This window comes from Anarhichas minor, unplaced genomic scaffold (assembly GCF_050575085.1).
Source record: "Anarhichas minor isolate MPS153535 unplaced genomic scaffold, ASM5057508v1 ptg000011l, whole genome shotgun sequence".
NCBI lineage: Eukaryota > Metazoa > Chordata > Actinopteri > Perciformes > Anarhichadidae > Anarhichas > Anarhichas minor.
The window spans coordinates 15,307,501-15,325,550 of NW_027466457.1; the positions used below are offsets into that span (position 1 = coordinate 15,307,501).

General features: G+C 40.9%; 1 protein-coding gene across 1 annotated transcript; it reads right to left on the bottom strand.

Annotated features, from left to right (window-relative positions):
* Positions 1–4,313: 4,313 nt before the first annotated feature.
* On the bottom strand, positions 4,314–17,629 carry kitlga (kit ligand a). Its single transcript, XM_076089800.1, has 8 exons — positions 17,615–17,629; positions 12,946–13,056; positions 12,109–12,165; positions 11,527–11,679; positions 10,243–10,423; positions 5,520–5,611; positions 5,164–5,273; positions 4,314–4,344 (listed from the first exon to the last, which is right to left on the bottom strand). The coding sequence occupies exons 1-8, from the start codon at positions 17,627–17,629 to the stop codon at positions 4,314–4,316; spliced, it is 750 nt and encodes a 249-aa protein (XP_075945915.1).
* Between the last annotated feature and the right edge of the window lie 421 nt (positions 17,630–18,050).

Here is an 18,050-nt window from a genome sequence, read left to right on the forward strand (position 1 = left end):
TCATATATGTTTCTTTACATTTATACAAAAATACAGAAAACAGTAGAGTTTTCACCCAGAATACCAACCGGGCAATAATTACATTTGCTTTTTGTCAGCCAGACGTATTTCCTGCCTAGAGCCATTTGATTCACCCACTGAAGTGGGACGGATCGGATCCCTCGAGCCCGAAAGCACTGTTCAGGATGTAGCTCTGCTCACTCTGAGACCACACAACAACCCACATAGGAACAGTATTTAAGGGCAGTCATTCTCTTGACTAATGCATGAAATTGCTTGGATTCTGGCTTCCATGCATCAGACATACGGACGGTTTGTGGCTCTCGCATAGACAGGAAAATGGGAGACCATGTCGTTTTTCTTTTTTGTTTTTTTGTTCACAGCTTAGACCTGTTGCAGCTCATGATATTCATATACTATGTATAAAAAAGCAACTTTTGACCGAGTATACCTTTGTTTGTTAGTTAGCAAACTGTGTGTCTGTCAGAATACTGGGGACTACGCGTAATAGTCTTCATGTAGAAAAGCCAAACTTAGAGCTGAACTAAGTGAAAGTCTCAGGTCTAGACTGCCACAGATAATATGTTCCAATATTGCTCAAAAATGCATTTTTGAATAGAAATAATTGTCTGAAAGCTTTTAAATTACAGTACGTTACCACACCACTCATTTCAGAGATTCCTGCTAAAAGTGTCGTTGTGGACTATATTAACACCAATGTGGTATACTTTTTCTACCACAGAATCTAAACTGCCATAGAGAATATGGCAGTTAAAAATGTCGCCAATAGGGTGTTCCTCAAAAATGCATTTTTGATTGAATAAAATCATTTTGCAGTTCAAAACAACAAACAATACTTTACCTCATCAAAAACATCCCAGCTATTGATGCTGAAAGGTACTGTTGCTCTGAACTATATGAAAACCAATGTGGTATACTTTGTATCTTTTTCTTTTCAAACAGATTCAATTTTGCACAAAATACTCCTCCTAAAACCCAAATACACATGAAACAAGCAGTTGAACTGTTTCCTAAAGGTTACAAAGGGTAAAATGGAAAGAAATGTCACAACCACTGCAGTTTATTCTGCCGATAAGAGTTTTCACATATCCGAATCAGAACTGGGCACAGGTCAAGTCAACTAAACTGTTATGAGTTTTAAAAAGAAGAGAGAGAGAGAGATTGGGGAACATATCTGTTGGGGTATTTTAGTGAGATTATTCTAATCTGCCCTGTAATCACCTCACCACTTTCTGCTACCACACAGAAACAGAGGCTTTTTCTTTTACATCAACACACGGAGTCAATCACACTCAACAAGGCACAAAACCAAAAATGGACATGGTACAATGTAAGACCACAAACATGATAGAAATATTTAAACTAGATCTAGAAACAGATGTTTGTGTCCTGCCACTTTGTCGCGGTCATCTACCCGCAGCAGGGCGGCCTGATGGGAAAGGTCACAGCCAGCGTGCCCTGTACACACTCCTACCTCTTTACTGATCGTCATACGCCATATCTTAATACCTATACTCCATTGTTGGCCTACTTTACTTTGGGAAGTTTAGGGTTAGGCAACAAAACCCCTTAGTTAAATCTAGGAACGAACAACTCTAACGGCTAATGAGTGACAATGACGGACGCAGCATGTTAACTTTCATTTTAGTTTCGTAGGGGACTCTTAACAGCGCTCTCCTGAATGTAAGTCCTGTCTTTGTTGCAGACCTGCAACTGAATTTTGGAAGTATGTCCTGTTTTTTAAATCTTTTTATTTACTTGATTTGATTTGTATTACCCTGTAAAGCACATTGAATTGCCTCGTATTTAATGTGTATACAAATAAAGTTGCCTTGCCAAGATGTAATTCAGATGTCTACAATTTAATTTTACTTTAATTGCCCTCAATTCAGGGTATGTTATGTGATTGTAAGGGCTACTGAAGTGGAGATTTGTCGCTCCAAATCGGAGAAAAAACGAATTTATAGAAAATTGACTTTAAAGTTATGTATGCAAGATTCACGAGCCATTCTCTAACTGTAACTTCAAGCAAATTTAGGATAAATCCACAGCGTGAAATAAAATAAACACCTAAATGTGTATTTTCTATTTTTTATTTCTACTACTCTAAAAGAAGAAGAAAAATAGCCCAAAACCTCAAATTTTACCAGTGCATGAAATGTGCAAAAAATGTCTTTGCTCGTCTCCCTTTAAAAGCTGCCATGTTAAATCTGGAGACTCAAACTTAGCTAATAAAAGTTTAAACGGCTTGCCATAGTTTCAATGTCTTTGAACCCGTTGCCTTTCACCTCACAGCTCTGATAACATCTGTTATCACTGAGACAGAGAGCACCCTCAGCACCCACCTTATCAGATCTGAGTGCATAAAGCAACGGAGGCTGGGAGGGGCACATTGACTTCATATTGGAATGAGCCTGAAGGCTGTCTCAGTTCTTATCGCCAGATACTTGTGGGTTGAACAACCTTACCGCAACGGTTTGGATTCGACTACCAGTCAATTATTTCCTGCCCTTTGATCTCTGTGCACCGCAGAGAAACAGTGCACCTCCTTTAACAGTGCGTTATGGCGCAACTTTAAGGCAAAATTGATATTTAGGTCTGCACGGCATTCCCGTGTGGGCGAGCTTTGTGGATTGTGAAAACAACTAAGGTTCATGTCTGTAACATTTCACAAACAGTGGTATCATCCTTCAGCACTTCATTAGCATTTGAATCTTAATGAATGCACTAACTAGCTTTGTCAGATTGTCTGTAATGTGTCATATTATGCAAGCACAACACTGATACTGGACAAAGGCAAAAGTAGTAAGAACAGATCAAACCATACGAGTGAACAGTCCTAATGGGGTGGATTTGCGAGTATATTTGGTCATGGAGCGGACAGTCAGGAATTGATGGGTTTTAAAAATGTTATATTATATAGCATTTGTATAATCACTCTTATCACTCTTTTCGATTGAGTTTCTTTTTCTTTCATCGATGAATGGCCATCAAACATCTCTGTAACAGTTTTTTGCTTTGCAAGCATAAAAGGTGAGATAATTCAATAAAATAAAGGCATTATAGAGGTATCATTAACTATGGGAGGCCCGTCGTTGTCTTACATGCTTTCTGAAAACAATGAAAAACAAATCCTGGATCCACAGAAGTCATCCCTGATACTCGTTAGCAGAATGTCATTGCAGATTTTAATGGTCTAAATGTAAGTTAGTCAAAGCAGCATATTTTCATATATATGCGTTTTGTTCTCCATATTATCAATTCACGCGACCTAAATCACCCGAGTCATATATACCATATATAACAGCAACAACATACGAGGAAACGTAACTTGTTCAGGAATGTGGGGGGCTTTTTTGGGGGGGGGGAGGGGGGATGGGGAATACGATGTGTTAGTATAACGATTGTTCCTTAAATGTGACCTATTAGTAGAGGTGCTCTTAAATGATTGCTTGACACATCTCAGTTGTAATCAACAGCAGCAGCTCAGTGCTGCCACCAATAAATAAATACATCATACACCCCCGTGGGTACAGGCCTAAACCAGACGACGTGAATACAAGTTGTAACTACAATGTTTAACATTATATTCTTGAGGGAAACCCCGGACTGAGAGGAAAGCGCAGAGCTGTTAAAGAACTGGTTAACGTGAGGGTCACCGGAGGTAGTAATTCATGCCTCAGTTCATACAGGAGATAACCAGTGTCAGTCACTCTCTGCACCGCTGGTTTGGAGATGAACCACAGGCTGACTGTTGCAACGTGCTGAAGGAGTGTGTGGGTGGGGGTCCTCCCCCAAAGAGTTCATGGAGCAGCAGCTTCTGGTGGACGATTCTCAGGAGCCAGTGAGAGTCCAGTTGGGGAGTGAGGTGGGGGGGCGGGGGGTTACGCTCTGCTTAAATCTTAGTCTTTGTCAGAAGCGCAGGGTTAATGGAGTCTTACAAGAAAGGCAAGCTTATCCATATGGTAGCAGGCGTGGTTCCTCCAGATGAATCTTGGTCACGGCAACTGTGACCGTTAATCTGGAGAGCAGTCAAAAACAAGCCGTTTACCTTCTGCGTTCGCGCTATGGAATTCAGCTTCATTGTTTTTCTTTTGTGTTTTTCCTCATCACCCTCTGGACACCAACAGGGGGAAAAGAGTAGAGCCCTGTGAGAGAGAAACGTGTGTGGAGACAGGTTTCAGAGCTCAGCTGCCAGGTTAGGATTTAAGACAGATTTGCTTTTGATTATCAAAATGGTACGTGAAATCTCACCAATTAACGCTGAAGGACATCAAAGGGTAGCAGCGTTATTACACTATTTCGATGACGTTCAACATGTTTCTGTAATTGGACAGAAAGAGAAATGTCAAGACAGTGAACTTCACTTCCCACACGGCTGATGAATCAGCAAAGACTCTTTAAAATCTCAGGGTCAGAAGCTCTCCTTTCTGTGCTTCATTGATCTGCTTGTGAATTCGTACAAAATAAAAGTTTAACTTGGCAAGGACACAATCAATAGAATGAAGAGTTCAGTTCTGTTCCTGCAGGTATCGATAAATCTACAAAAACAGGTATATTATTATTATGTCAACAGCCAAAGCCAGAGTGATATATTAATACATTAAAGCCCCCGGCACTATAATGTGATGTGGGCCCCCTTTAAAGGGGTGCAACTGGAATTGAGTATGTAAGTTGCGGGACTCAAAAGAGACAGAATACGAAAAAGGAGGGTCCAAATTGAAGCAGCAGAGGCCGAAATATCCTTAGTTCCTTAGAAATGCAGGATTCATCAATTCCCATAATGCAGCCGAGTACCATATTTCTTTAGGCTCCCTCCTGTCTGCTGAATGGCCTTTTTCCCCCAAATCTTTTCCTTTTTCTTTGCGGTGCAGGCTTTTTGTTAAAAATGTTATCAAGCTCAAATTTGATCAAGCCTCAAGCCCAAACACCCTGATGACATCCTCTGGGTTATTCTGGATATATCCACTGTTTGAAGAGTGCACAGTTTTACTATTGAAATAACGTCTACACTGCATATCCGTCATTTCATTCTTCTTCTGATCAAGCTGTCATGTGCTAGCTTTTAACTCCTGTTTTAATATTATTACTTATTTATCTAAACATTACTCTACAGGACCAATCGATCAAAGAACGGCTCACTTTTCTGATATTTCAGCATCTAGTGGAGGTGCAGTCACTTCTGTTCCCGTGAAGAGTCCACCTTCTGCAGGATTCTGTTGCAGATCCTCCTCGTTCCTACATGATCGGACCTGTTTTAGGAAATAACTGTTAACGCCAAAATTCCAAGTCTTGAAATCAGTTCCGGCTAAAATCAAGATAACTCAGCTCTACAAAGTCTGCACATCCTCTGCAGAAAGTTGAAAGGCTGACGCCGGCTCGTCATGAACTCAATGGAACAAAGCGGTATCTCCCGACAATAAAACAGGCCACTAACAAACCAGGAGTGCCTCGGGAAAGGAAACGGCTTAGTGACGGGGGGTAAAAAGTCAGCTCACCTTCCACACAAGCAGGAATATCAGAGCTATGAGCGGAATGAACAGTAAGGAGAGAAGGCTTCGCTCCACCACATCAGTCAGGGTTCCAGTATCTGGGACAAAAAAACAAAACAGGGGAAAAAAACATCACTTCCTCCCCTCTGACTCTTTAAACTGTTTGTAACAAATCATAATGCAAGAGACTTTGAAAATAGTTGTTATCCCTTGACAATAATTAGACCCAAACATGTAAGGTTGGAGATTTTGGGGTTGTTTTAACCTCATTCTAGTGTCACTTTCATTGTTCATCTAACTTTTAATGTCTATATTTCCACAATTGGTGTGAAGTTTTAATCAGCGGACAGCGGACCATCAGCATCAAACACCTTTTCCACATCACAATTGTATAACGATTTTATTGTCAAGTATGTTAAACATACAGGGAAGCCAAATTCCTTGTACGTGTAACGCACTCGGCAATAAAACCGTTTCTGATTCCGATTGTGTTTCTATGAATCTCATGTTGGCATGATTGGCGTCAAAAAATGGTTCAGATGTCACAAAACCACGGCGGTGAGCACGCGTGTTAAGCTCAGATTTGGGTCGAGCACGGAAAACCTTCAGCGCGTCAACGTGAAAAAAGAGTCGCATTGGTGTCAAACTAAAAAGCTGTCAAAACCAAGTCACCAGACGGCCACAAAAAAATACAAGAATCATATCTTTCATCAGTCATCTTCCATTTCACGAGACAAAGTGCTCAGCTGAGCCACTATTATGTTATTCTAACCGCTTCACAGTATTCTGAAATTTCATCAAGCATACAGTTTTTTGTTTCTATGTAAATAATTCACATTATTTAAAAGAAGAAATGTGGCAAATTGCAAGGGCCTCAACAAGGTGGGTCGAGGAAAGCCAGACAAGATAAGAAATGAGACATACAGTGATGAGGAATTGGCCCCGCAGAGCGCCATTACTCAAGTGACAGCAGCTCCGTGGGCAATGGGCTGGCTTTGCTGTAGAATGTGGCAAAATACTGTCGCCGGCAAAAGCTGCCGCTTTGACACACCAGCTGGGCTGGATTTGCCACCAGAACACAGACCTGACACTTGACTTGTCTGAAATGCTGAGAATTGCAAACTTACGTGATTTGCAGCTTGTTGTTTCACATTTTGTTTCTTCACTGCTGGACGGTGGTGATACTGGGGGGGGGGGGGGAGAAAGAGATGAGTTAGTGATTGCCGTATGGTGAAAACATTTCATTGTCAGGTGCTAAAAAGTCGAGTCAACGCTGCCTTTTTAACCCCCCACACTCACTCACACACACAAAGCATCGAATCCGACCACTCGGTCCAAGCTCTTGGGAAGATTGGAAGATTGCTCTGTAATCAACACGTACACAATCAGGTTTCGGCCCTTTTCTTCCCTCTTCACTTGCGCTACCTGGGGACACCTTCCCCTCAGTCCTGTGACTCAGCCGTGTCTCAATGGGCCGTCTAAGCACGGAGGCCGTTTTCAGTTTTTATCTTGCAAAGTTCTTGTGAAGAGATAATGGTTCCTGGACTGAATGCTTCTCGGCGCGGCCACCAGAGATCTGTCCTAAATGGAGCCCGTTCACAATAGACCAAAGAGGGCGACGGGGGTTTAACAGGGTGAGGTCAACTGGAATGTGGCTGGTTTGAATTTGTAGACCGGCTCATAAATAATGAGAGGGAAGTGTGACCTAAATTGTTAACTTGGACAATAAATCACTTGAAAGTTCCAGTGTGTAGGATTTAGCGGCAACTGGTGGTGGGGTTCCAACTGAACACACCTCCGCTCACTCCGTTAACGTGGTAACGCCGCGGCGTCTCTCAGGACTTTCACCTCGCCTACTTTAGACGCAATGCATTTCGGGGCGGCGGCTGGCGGCACCACGGTTTTGCATTCAGCAAACTCACGTTACCGCAGTTTCACAAGTGTGCCGGAGAACTGCTGCGGCCTTCGGGTAATGTAAATACGCGTTTGGTTTGTCCATTCTGGGCTACTGTAGAAACATTGCGGTCCAACCAATGTCGATATAAATGGCTCATAACCAACGCAAACCCAACGATTCTTGGATTTGGATGATTATACACTAATGAAAACATATTACATTCCTACCAATAGTTCCCTCTTTGTCCTGCACCCTGGAACTTAAAACAATAAAAGAGTTGGTTAACTCCAAAAAAACACACGTCATTAGCATCAGATTGCTGAGGTTTTGGCATATCCCCATCTGTCATGCGTCTCATCTCAGCTATGTGTAAACACATTTTCTTGGAATGACTGTTCCAAAGAAACGCTCCCTAAAAACCCGTTGACAGCGAGGTAACAGATACATAACTGTCAGCATAGACGCACCAATAATTAGTAACACAATGTGACAACATGTTACGCAAATGTTCCCAGAATTATTTATTAAACCTTCGCAGATCACATGTAGAATGTCTTGTTGGCAGCCATTCAAACAATCTTATCTTTCTCCTTACAGGTTCTTCACGGGCCAGTTCATTCCAACCCCATCTGAACTGTAAGTCACTGTCTCGCAGACATAGTCTTAGCGGATTGGTGAGATCATCATTTATGTGAAAAAACCACAGCAGTTCTTTCCCAAAACGGGGCTCCATCCCACTTATCGGCACCATGTAGATGCAATGTTGATGTTGAGTCTCCGCCCCTCCCATGCCACATGAGGAGAGAAATCCACACTCAAGAGTCTCTTTCCAGAGAAAGCTTGGTCTGACTGTTATCTTTTACCAGTCTTGTTGTTTTATTGTAGCATCCCGTGGCTTACTGTACATCAAACACTGGGCTCAGTGTACGGTTCATTGTGGGGATGAAACATGTCAAATAGCTAGGTTAATGCCTGAGATTTGCCGGTTCGCAACAGGTTATGTCGGAGCTTTTCTCCGCGAGAGTCAGAAATCACAGCTGTGTCTTATTTTCTTTCTTTTAACCATAAGCTTGTCTCAGTCAACCTCCTCCCCTCCTTTGCTCAAATAAAACGTCTGCACAGTTTACAGCTGACAATTTAAAACCAAAGGTGATCAAACGTGCAAACGAACGAGCATCTATAAATCCAAACTGGCAGGTTTTATAAATCAAAGTTGGAAAATATGTATAAAAGTGCTGCCGTGTGCAAAGCCCTCAGTGAAAAGATCGAGGCGGTGGAAATGATCTGCAGCTGATTCTGGAAGAGGCCATGGGGTTAATAGTGGCGCCAGCAACAAACTTGCTCTCCCCCAGGTTGCAGTCACCAACAAGTCTGCAACTTAATCCATCCATCCATAAACAAAGCTGCAAGGACACAGAAGAGCAGCAAGTAATGGCAATTTAATCCTTCTTAAAAGGTAGCAACTTCATTGCGTTGTCCAACCAACAGTCCAAACTGTTTTAGCATTGATTTAAAAACTGAAAGAAGCCGCAAATTCTTATATTATTTCTTGTCAAAGCTGTTGATTTTCAGTTTGTAACTAGAAGTACAGTTACAACGGCCACCAGTGCACGCTATCATGACGGGTCCAAGTTACTTACTGCCCCTTTTATCTTTGCAAAGCACAACTGCTTGCTCAGCTTCGACAGATTTTGCATCTAAACTAGCTACCGTACTATCTCTACACACGTCGGCTATCGGTCTGACGACGGGGTTCCGGTGTAGCCGGCGGATATCTGGGCCAAGACTTACTTTACTTTACCTGCATTCAACCAAAGCCTGCTAACATGTGATCGGTCAAAACTATACAGAAACCAAACTCTTTTCCACACATGAATGCAGAATCTGTTTATAGAGATAAGCTGCCGTTCATCGTATTGTCTCGTCACATGATCAAATAAGAGATTTGACATTGGACAACATCAACATACATATTACCCAGAAATCATCTTTGTGGTTGGGCGATATGGAGAAAATCAAAAATTACAATATCTTTCGATATTGTGGAGTTGACTACTACAAATAATAGGACAGCTAGAACAGGCTGGTAAATTAAGAATATTACATCCCTTTACTGTAGTGCAGCCTTTAAAACAAGGAAAAGACAACACTTATGTCATGTTACAATCCATATCCTAAAACACGATTTAAAAAAAGAAAACTATGAGGGGGATAGGTCTGCCTTTTTGAGGCATTGATAGCAAATGGCGTAATTTTGAATTTGACGTGAGGTCTTTTTTGAAGACAGAGGTTTTTCTGAGGTGGTAATCCGAATCTCTCCCAAGGGCACTTTCTCTGTCCAGCACATTGTTGTGGGGCCCACTCTCTTTACAGGCCACCCACTCCAGGGGCTACCATTGCGGCACGTCTATATTTACTCCCCTGGTTGATTATTTTACAATTTTTACAGTGAATATACCCAAAAGTATCTCGTCATAGTCATTAAAAAAAAAAAAAAATCATTTAATTCTCATGTTTCTTTCTTAAAAGTAACTGGATTGATTTATGACTAAATATTTGTTGTCTTGCATGCAGTGGCCAAATGGTAGAAAAAGCTGATTGCACAATGAAAATGAATATTAAATGATTGATCATCATTGATGTCATAACCAGATGCCTACCAAGAGACACACAAACCTGCTGTACTTCTTTGATGTCACACCTCAAGTTGAAGTTACTTTTTCTTTGTCAATTAAGTGCCACCGACATGCAAAGTCGCCAAACTACAAAGTCTGTTAACAAGCACAAAGAGCAGGCCAACTTATGTAAATACTGCATATAATAAACATTTACCAGTTAAATATCCTTCTGTTGTTGCTGTGTATGGTGTTGTGGGACAGGGAGAAGGATCACAGTCATCTGAATCTTCTTTATTCTGTGCAGCTATAAGGAAGTCTTTGACGAAGTCAAAGTACCACGCGGTCTGCCACCTCTCTTCCCTGTAGTGGCACTCAAAATCATACATGATCGGCTCCTGCAAAGACACACGTCAAACAAAGAGAAGTTTCAACATTAGTCACATCACCTACATATAATAACAAAAACTCAACAACAGGTTCTACAACTCTAGGGTCATCATTGTGTGTAAGGGCTGACATTATAGAAGTGTAGGGTATATGCAGGTATATAGGATAACAGTGTAACCAACTATCAGCGAAAGAGCCTTTGGAATATATAGCAGACTATACTACTGGTAGTAGTATAGTAGTACACTGACCTCACCAACAACCACTAAGCCAGCCATTTCTGTTACGCACTATGGGGAATGTTTGCCAGTCATGCTAGCTTCTCAGGCTCCATCAACACTACTACGTTTCTGTTTTAAGATGCGTATCTTTTACTACGTTTGTTCCTAGCATTCACTACTCCTGAATTAAAAAAAACAACAAAAAACAGAGGCATTTCAAAATGCTGTTGTGCAGTTATTATTGCATATTATAATGCTTTGCTTCTAGTGTCGACATGCGGAGGAAGTAAGCTATTAATGGCATGATTAGCGAGCAGTGTGTCTAGCGGTGTTATCAGCCTGACGGAGTGGACGTTTCAAGTCACGGTTTGCGGCTGTGAGAAGGGTGTTGGACACCAAACAGAGGACTTTCCTTTTCTTATAAATGCTTATTTTGTTCTGCACAACTATTGTGAAGTTCACACAGAAACTGTAAACAAACAAAAGCCTAAATGCTCTCACCTCAGAGCTACGAGTGAAAGGACAGACAACAACGAAACTGAGGAAACAAGTGAGAAACGTGTTGACCCATAATCTCGTAAAACTTTGATTCGTAGGAGTCTGTTTTAAAGTAAATTTGATGTGTGTGAGAGAGAAAGAGAGCAAGAAGTAAGTCTGTGTGAGATATAGAGGGAGATTATAAGAGCTTAAGTATCAAGCACAACCTTTTATTATGAAAGAGTATAATATGAAAAGGACGACAATTTATGGATTTCAGCTTTTGATATTTTTCTCAAAGCAAAACTGTAGTTTCAAACACTCCAAATTTGTACTTTGCAACAACAACAGACTATGTTTCCCCTCTGTTATTGGAGACGTTTAATAACGGTACGACCACAATATGAACTTACCACAGACCCCATGTTGAGCCGCAGTTCCTGGAACATTTGGATGAATATGCTAATATCTTTTCTGTTGGATGAAATGTTTCCAAACTTATGCGCTAAACCTTTCAAACTCTCCTCCAAGTAGAAGACGTTTAATTTTACCCAACACATCCCTCCCTGGAAGAAGAAGAGCAGAGATATTGCAATTATTGAGCAATTATTGTATCGTCATTAAATACATACAGTGTGCTAATCAGGTTTACCAAAACACCAACAAGGAAGCTCTGAATAGACTGCATATCCACCAAAGTCTAATAATCCTCTCAGTCAGATGCTACTTTTACAGTTAAGACTCCACTTGGCAGATGACTCAATATTTACACTGTACATTCGTTATAAGGTCAGCCAGAGTTTGGCGTGAAGGTGTAGCTGAGGAAAAGGTAACCAGAGGTTTCTTGTGTGTAAAGTTTGTGTCAGCATGAATAATAAGGACATCTGCTCATTTGCAAATTCAAAGGTTTCTACTGTAAGTTAAACAATTGGCAGTGTGAAAATACAACATTTTGGAAATGTATTATTTCCCATGATTTACTGTGAGCGGATTACCTCTTCTTTTGGAACGTAGTGTACAGGAATTTTGTAATCTTTAGGAATATTTTGTCTCTGTAAAAAGAAAAAAAAATAGAAAAACATTAAATTGCAGACAAATTGCATTTAATTTCTAAATAACAGCAGACCTGAGTTTGGAATTAAAAGAACTTCAAATAAATAATGATCTGAATTTAATACACCAGCAAGTCAATTGTGCAGCATGTGGATAAACAGTCACTTATTCTTTGCCAGAACAGGACAAATACTTTAATTTGGAGAGCTAAATGCAAAGCAAGTTTGCTTCCCACTTTGTTGTTGGAGCTGTTTACATTTATTAAAAGGCAGAAGGATTAGGATTTTCCTAAAAAACAATGTATGAACTCACACAAAAATAATCCTTCTCGATCATCACTTATGACCCACTAGAAGTCCGGGACATTTCTGCACGCAACGACCTCTATACAAATAAAGCAATTAGGCGCCAGATTGTGAGCAAGTATCCAAGAGGAATCTACAAAAATGGCTCACACAGTGCCTCAGAAATGCAAAGCAGACAAAGCTAATTCTAATACGAGAGTAAATCTGGGGTTGGCAACCGACAAATCCTACTCATTGTTCCTTTAAGTTGATTTTCTCTTCTTGTTGTCAAGATGTTTTTGAACTCCCTAACCTTTTGACCTTTATTCATGTAAACTTTGCCAATAAAGCAGATGGCAAGAATATGGATTTTAACATTAAATATCCTTCTAGATACAGAATTGATTTAATAGCGACAGACATGATTATGATCTGATAGTTACTCATTGTATGGTAAAGCGATAGTGTTATAATGAATTACAGCATTGTTCTTACCAAAACAGAGAGTCTAGAGATGTCATCTGTCACTGGGTTGACATCAAATTTACTTGAATGTACCCCAAGCGTGATGAACAGCAGTATATGGACACAGGCGCGTATCCAAATCTGAAGATTAAACACAAGACAAATACAAGATGTTTTGACAATTAGTCACATCCTCTCAATATAATAAAAACAACATATGACACGATTGCATCTCCTTTAAATGATAATCAACTCATTGTGCCCGGCAATTCCTTTGAAGCAAGTTATCCAGCGTGCAAAGACAAAGCTATTCTTGCTTTTAGGGGCTCATTGTACACCATGTAGTCCGTCCTGACTGCAACGTAAACACATACGGATCAATATGCTACTCAGAGTAAGTGACAGAGTGTAAAAAGGGAGAAAGACAATTTATGGCGGGTGGGTCAAACAACACAGGACTGTAAAACTCTCGACCACACCTAACAGCTATTGGCCTTCCCAAACCACCTGACCACATTTACGGGCTGACATTATACAGAATAGCAGCAGCGACTTGCACAGACATTATGAGGTGCTCTTGCACTTACCTGAAAAAAGAGGGCAGCCATGTAATCTAGCATGATTCAACAGTCAAAACCTTAATGGTCGTAACTGAAGAGTTATCTTGCATGAAGCCTACTATGGTAAATGGACTTGTAGTGTAAAAGCGCTTTGAGTGGTCGGAAGGCGCTATACAAGTACATGTCATTCACACCCATTCATACACTGATGAAAGGGGCGACCATGCAAGGTGCTACTGTCCATTAGGACTAACTGAGCACTCACACCCATTCACACACCGTAGGCACAGCCCTCGGGGCAATTTTGGGGTTGAGTGTCTTGCCCAAGGACATGGACGAACCGTCGATGTATTTATTAAAGGATGACCCGCTCTACCACTAAGCCACAGTTAGCTGAGATTGATAGCATAATTTAAGGTAATATTGCGCGACTTGATGCAAATGCAACAAACTTCTCATTGTTCTGAAGAATATGTGGAGATTTGTATTCATATCCCATTCATAGTTAATGATTTAAAAGGACTTTGAACGGAAAACGATAAAAGGACGTTATCGTGTCTGTGTTCCGCCGAGACATAACTTTTAAAGTAGCTTCTTTTGTCACGCAAGTCAGCAATAAACAGCAATTGTATAGCAACTTAGAGGAGTAGGCATAAAAAATAAATAAAATAAGTTGAGTCCACTGGCTCATTGTCTGATGAAGACACACTAGTATCTCACAAGCAAGCAGAATGTCATATCACACCAGCATTGTAAAAGAAGGCAAGTGACTTATTAATATTGTCTTGGTATGGACCAACCTTCAGATCAGCGTCTGTCCTAAATTACTGTTAAAGATTAAAGGTCCTTAGCAAATAACAGGCCATCTATCCATGTTTGTGCTCTCTTTTAGTGCATTGACACTTTAAACTGTAATGTGCACCAATGGAAGTTTTGAATGTGAAGACATAATAGCCTTTTTTATTATTATTTGATTTTGATTTTTACAGCAGACATTTTGACTTGACAGCAAGAAAAAAAAGCCAATTGTTACTATTAACATTAACAATAGCTTCATTGCACTCAAGTGTCCTTTGCTTGCTGTGACATGTCGAAATGGTTTCTCTGTTAAGGGCATTTGGTATTTTAAGTAGAAATTCTGAGCTGGGTAACAAATAGAGCTAAGTGTTTTTCCAGACTGGGTCTGTGAATAGACGGTATGAAGGCAGCTCCCATTCTGTTAGTGGTCAGACCAGTAGTTTTTAAGCTGTGTTCAGCTGCTGTCATGCAGCTGGCTCCTCAGCAGACCTTTAGGCCGTGAGAAAGGTAAACGTCAAATAACTGACATGTCATGTTGCAACACGGCGTTGTTGTGACACGCAGGTGATACAAAACTATTCAACTTCAAAAACACATTCAGGGACAGGCAGATGTTACTTGGAAAAATGATAAGATATCAACATGATCTGGGTGTCACGGTCTGCATGTGAATTGTCGAGAAATCTGACATATTTTGCTCCACCGCCAGCACTGCCCGGGGACAGAAGATGTAGTGATTTGTTTACAACTCATCAGATATTAAGTCAAATCAGTTTGACAGTTACAGCATGAAGGCCCGGTAGGTAGTATGCTGTAATCCATCGCTGTGGTTACACTTGTCTTTTCAATGAGTCTTTTGTGCTTGGGTGCGTGTCCACGCTTGACACTTCAATGCAACCTGCCTGATCAGATATATTTCCTGGTCAAAGTAATGGCTGTAAAACCTTTTCCTATAAATTTTCACAATAAAACTCCCCCGTTATTTTTTTCTGCTTACTGTTCCTCTCTGCAGTATCAGTAAACGTGTTTTATTGAGGAATAGCTGCTAATAAATCTCCGCTAATTCAGTGATAAACACAAGTCCTATTCATTCTTCACAATAAAAGTCCCCTGTTATTTTTGCAGCTTACTCTTCTTCCCTTCACTTGTTTTGTTGAAGAACAGCCGCTAACAAAGCTCCGCTAATTCGGTAATAAACAAAGTTTCCGATCTTGTAAAGTGTAACCACGGCCTATGATAGTATCTTAGAGTGTCTTTGGTAGCCATCCTGTTCTGAAAGGTTAAAAGATGTGCAAGATGGATGGTGCAGTTTTGAATGAAGCTGAATGAAAATGTTTAAAAAAAGAAAGTTATTCTGTGCAACCTTTCACCACTAGTAACAGTATGAAGCAATGTTTTCACGAGTGGCAGTTGATGATGATGCAAATGTGGTAATGCACCAACAAAAGACAGTGAGGAAGACTGCTGGATGTAAACAATGCACAGATTAAAAAGTGTTTTCAAAAATCAGCTTTGCCATCGTTCTATGAGGAAGAAAATGAAACTCAGCACAGTTAAATTTGTTGTACATAATGCCTTTAAAGGAAATATGGAATGAAAACAAAACTTTTGTTTGTTCACGAGGAAACTGCAACTTTAAGATCAGGTATTTCACTGCCTAATGGGGCAGCATTGGCTTACCGTACATTAACAGGTGCCATTCAGTTGGCTGACCTCTTTCCTCTTCTCTGTCTGACCATATTATGCAATGGGACTGCAATTCTCCTCTAAATAGAGATTAGGGCCAGCCAGGGCCTGACCCAAAAACAATTCAGCAACCTTGAAAGTGAACCTCCTCGTTGGCGAACAAAGCTTTAGAGTGTTACACAAAGACGGATAACATTATAATAGTGAGCTGAGCCAGGTCTAAGCTTCAGGCACCTCAAACAGTACAGCAGCATTTCATTCTGTAGTTTATTCAAGAAGGGTTTTATGACCATGCTTGTGCTTCTTGCAGCAGCTTGTTGCTTCTCATTCACAGTTACATTCGTACTTTATTTTTTACGTCAACACTTTCCCTGCCAGTTTGGGCCATTTAGATCAGTCATTGTCAAATCTTCAAGGCAGAGTCCGCCACCCACCTTCCTCCTGCTACTGCACATTTGGTCAAACGAAGCCACAACAGGAAGAGAATGGAACAGTGATCCATCAACAGCAGGAAAAGGCCGAAGGAAAAAAGCGGCATTTAAAAGCACAGATGGGACGTAATTCAATTCCACCGAGCTTCTGCTATGAGGGATTAGTAAAAGACAAATGCGTGGGGTATCTTGTAATTCATCAGATACGCGTCACCCTCCTGCATGTCATGAATCACATGAGTACAGGACACAGTGGATAGAATCAGAGAAGCTCCAGATACAACAAGAGTAGGCCGCTTAAGGTCCAGGATATGTTGTTAAGCAAAGCAAAACCACCAAAGATCTTTAACAAATTCCGGTACTTTGTCTTCTCCAAAACATACTTTGAACTTATTGTAATTTAACAACTTCCAGACTCGAACAGTCACAAACAGTTCATGCCTCTTGATAGTTTCTCTGCCTCTGACCTGTTTTCGTGTCCTTTAAAGCCGACTGGTGCTTCCTCACTGCATCAGCAGTCAGGAACTGTGCAGTATCAAAGTGTCCAACATAGGGGAGCTTGTTACAGATCCATGGAAGCCTTATGGACAGATCTAATCCATGTGGTTTCTTCATGGGATCTCACACTCCAAATTTTCTGTCTCAATTCAGCGAGTTAAAATACTTTTTTTGTTTGTGTCTTAAGTTGGGTGCAGGTTGACATTTTAGAAAAAGCCACCAGATAGAGACAAAGCACCAGACCGGATGCTTATTTCATAGCTAGAGTATCTGGTTTCACTGAATGGGAATTTCAATAAACACCGGCATTACCTGGTTTCACCCCTGCAAAGTTTGTTTGAAGGATGATTCAGTCGGTGGTGGCCAACACAGACAACAAATTAAATGATATTCTATATAGACTGGCTGGAAAATCACTGCAAGAAAATAATAATAACAACCATGTAATTAGGTTTGGACAGAATCCAGTGCAGAAGGACTCCTGTGATCTTGAAACACGCCCAAACACCAACGAAGAAGAGCCGTAACTCAGAAAACCTGTTGTGTATGTGGTGAGCATTGCCACTCGCTTACAGTGTGATCCTGTTTTCGACATTTCACGTGTGGGTCCCACACTGTCAGACATTGGTTCTCTTTCAATTTTGTAGAAAACATGTTCAACAAAACCACATGTGCTGAGAGTATGGAGAGTAAAGCCAGTGAAGGGGGGTAACATGTTCTGCACACATGTGCACGCTTCATGCTGAGAGCAGCTGTAAGTAGCTAGCGCAGCTATTGGCGGCCATTATTCTTTTAAAACTCATGGTCATCCCTGTGGCTTTTTTTTTTTGAGAGAGCAAGTAGGGCCAAGTGAACACTGCAGTATACACAGCAGGACGTGATGTGTGAGTGACGACGGAGAGATCGGCCCGCATTCCCCGGGTCTTTACGAGACAGATTCACAACCCATGAAACAAGCCAGCTGAACGCTACTAACGTTAGAGGAGCCGCTGGTTCTGATGACAAGTCGGGGGGTTCAAAGTTCACCGGGGCTGTCAAGTTGTGAAGTGTCCTTCTGTAACATGAAAAGATGTTCGGAAAATGTGGTGGGAAGATAGTTAGCTGGTTTAAAAATCACATGATATTATGAAAGACCTGACTTCAAATGGATGAGAGGAAATGT